Source organism: Cucurbita moschata, unplaced genomic scaffold, assembly GCF_002738365.1.
Source record: "Cucurbita moschata cultivar Rifu unplaced genomic scaffold, Cmos_1.0 Cmo_Scf00038, whole genome shotgun sequence".
Taxonomy (NCBI): Eukaryota; Viridiplantae; Streptophyta; class Magnoliopsida; order Cucurbitales; family Cucurbitaceae; genus Cucurbita; species Cucurbita moschata.
The window spans coordinates 1,528,881-1,532,180 of record NW_019268554.1 but is presented as its reverse complement, the minus strand read 5'-3'; the positions used below and the strand labels follow the sequence as shown (position 1 = coordinate 1,532,180).

The 3,300-nt window shown below is 43.5% G+C and overlaps 1 protein-coding gene across 1 annotated transcript; it reads left to right on the top strand.

The window, feature by feature from the left end:
* Positions 1-835: 835 nt before the first annotated feature.
* LOC111432468 (polygalacturonase inhibitor-like) lies at positions 836-2,233 on the top strand. Its single transcript, XM_023069366.1, has one exon. It carries the CDS (start codon positions 1,005-1,007, stop codon positions 2,004-2,006), a length of 1,002 nt encoding a protein of 333 aa, XP_022925134.1. The 5' UTR covers positions 836-1,004; the 3' UTR covers positions 2,007-2,233.
* The last annotated feature ends 1,067 nt before the right edge of the window (positions 2,234-3,300 follow it).

Genomic DNA, 3,300 nt, shown 5'->3' with positions numbered 1-3,300 from the left:
TTCTTCATCTTGATGAAAAGCCTTGAGAAAAACTTCTCACAAACACTCTCTTTCACATATACAAAATCCCTCCCAAGTTTAGTCACTCACCGGATTCCACAATCCCGTTCTAAGGCCGGAGGATAGTGGAGAAGACACTAGTGGTGGTTCGAAACCGGTTCGTGAGGCAAAAGGAGTTTGAACTACAAAAGGTTAGTACTTAAACTCATTAAGTTTTAATACTTATGAACATGCTAGTGATTTACAATAATTGATGTTCTAAAAGTGCCTAAGATCCAAATTGCTTCCGCATGTGTTATATTAACACCATCATCACTATATACTATGAATCTTCTTGTCGTCCTTGTTGGCTCCGATAGCACTAGAGCCAAAACTAGATCAAATTAAGCTTCCTTGTTCGAAGCGTAAGAACTCCCATTTTTAGTCAACGGGGTAAGAGGGGTGTTATCTATGCATCTTAATGACTATGGTCGGATGCGACCACTTGATTACGATTTCAATCTTTTCAGGATCCACCGTAACACTCACATGCCTCCTAAAAAAATTCACAGGAAGCCACTAAACATAAAACTGCTTCAAGCAGAACACACTTAACATTAAAGTTCTTATGATTGGGCCATTGAAAAGGAAGATATACCTTGTTGGTATAGATAATAAATTTCAATTCTTGTAACCCTTCTTCGTACCTCCCATTTTAGGATAATTCTCATTAATCATGATTCATTTATGTGCCCCTCTTTTACACGAATATCACATACTCACGAGTAAAACACACTTTAAAGTTCTTATCATGTACTCATCCAAGAAACCAAATCCAAACCAACCTCTTCAATTGTTGCTGACTTCTCAAAGCCTCTTTACTCCATGATCCACATGAGCTGAGCTACTACGCGTCTTTAGCTGTCAGTCCACAGTCCACAGTCCAAAGCCTTCACCAGATGCATCCTTAAATCCCAAATCTATATCTCAGCTACTCATCACCTCCACCTTCCTCACTCAAATCCATGGCTTCCAAACTCAACCTCCGATGGCTCTCCCTCTTCCTCTTCTCCATCTCCATCGCCATTTCTGTTGCAGAACTCTGCCACCAAGACGACAAGAAAGCTCTCCTCAACATCAAAAAAGCCTTCAACAACCCCTACATCCTCACCTCCTGGGACCCTCAAACCGACTGCTGCCACTGGTACTGCGTCAAATGCAACCGAACCACCCACCGCATCACCTCCCTCACCATCTTCGCCGACGACCGCCTCTCCGGCCAAATCCCACCCTACGTCGGCGACCTTCCATTTTTAGAAACCCTCATTCTCCACAAACTCCCAAATCTCACCGGACCCATCCACCCCAACATAGCCAAACTCCATAACCTTAAATACCTCGACCTCAGCTGGAACAGCCTCTCCGGTCCCATCCCTGATTTCCTCAGCACCCTCTCCAACCTCTTCGTTCTCAGCCTTTCCTTCAACAATTTCAACGGAACCATTCCAAATTCTCTCTCCAAACTCCCAAATCTCGGCGGTTTAGAATTGGACAGAAACAATTTGACCGGAGAAATCCCAGATTCGTTCGGTTACTTCACCGGAGAACAGGGCCCGTCTCTGTTTCTTTCACACAATCAACTTTCTGGGAAAATCCCATCTTCCTTGTCGAGATTGAACTTCACTTCCATTGATTTGTCCCGCAACAAGCTTAAAGGCGACGCCTTTATGATATTTGGGTCAAATAAGACCGTTCAGATCGTTGACTTGTCGAGGAATCAGCTGGAGTTTAACTTGTCGGAGGCTGTGTTTCCTCAGAGCTTGACTTCGTTGGATGTTAACCATAATAAGGTGTTTGGGGGTTTGCGTCCTGAGATGACAAAGCTGAATTTTCAGTATTTGAATGTGAGTTATAATCGGCTGTGCGGTGAGATTCCTGTTGGCGGAGAGCTGCAGAAGTTTGATGTTTATGAGTATTTTCATAATAAGTGTTTGTGTGGCGCACCGCTTGGTAGCTGCAGCAAATGATGGTACTTTGCACGCAGCTTTGAGGATAATGAGGATAATGAATAAAGTAAGAGGATTTCAAAGTGTTCCTTTAATGCAACTTGTTAAAGTCAACTCTAATCATTGGGGTTGACCCGATCTAACACGAAGATCCAAGTTTGGTTCGAATTAAGTTTAGTGAGTCTATGACACTTAATGGTTAGATCGTGTAACTGCACGGTTCGTCGCTAGCAAATATTGTTCTCTTTAAACTTTTCTTTTTAGGTTTTCCTTTGAACGCGTCTGATAGAGATAGAGGTTTCCACACTCATAAAATGTTTCGTTCCCCTCTCCAACCGATGTGAGATCTCACAATCCACTCCCCTTTGGAGCTTAGCGTCCTCGCTGACACTCGTTCCTCTCTCCAATCGATGTGGGATCTCACAATCCACCCCCTTCGAGTCCCAACGTTCTTGATGACACATTGCCTAGTGTCCACCGCTGTTTGGGGCTCAACGTTCTTGCTAGCACATGGCTCGTTGTCTGGCTCTGATACCATTTGTAACAGCCCAAGCCCACTACTAGCAGATATTGTCCTCTCTAGGCTTTCCCTTTCGGATTTCCCTTAAGGTTTTTAAAATGCGTCTACTAGGGAGCACACCCATAAAGAATGTTTCGTTCCCCTGGCAGACGCGTTTTAAAAACCTTGAGAGAAGCTCGAAAGGGCAAGCCTAAAAAGAACAATATCTGCTAGTGGTAGGCTTGAACCATACAAATGGTATCAGAGCTACGTTACCAGGTGATGTGCTAGCGAGGAGGCTGATCCCCGAAGGGGGGTGGACATGAGGCGATGTGCCAACAAGGACACTGGGCCTCGAAGGGGAGTGATTGGGAGGTTCTACATCGATTGAAGAAGGAAACGAGTGCCAACGAAAACTTTGGATTCCAAAGGGGGTGGATTGTGAGATCCCATCTCGATTGGGGAGGAGAACGAAACATTCTTTATAAGAACTACCACAACTTGGGTCATAATACTTACCCCAAATCAACCTCTATAACATACCTATTTTTACTTCACCTAAAATACAATCTTCTCAAATAGGTGCGTAAATTGGGAACCCGAAATACAATCTTCTCAACAGGGGCGTAAATTGGGAATCCGTACTGACCCAACTTGAATTATAAGGGTTAGGTTAGGTTAGATAAAATCTTTGGTCATATTAAGTTGGTTTTTTATGATCCTATCCAGTTCAGGTTGGATATGGGTTCGGGGTGTAAAGGACTTGGTCAACTCGACTCAACCCATTACATTAAAAAAAAAAAAAAAAAAAAAAAA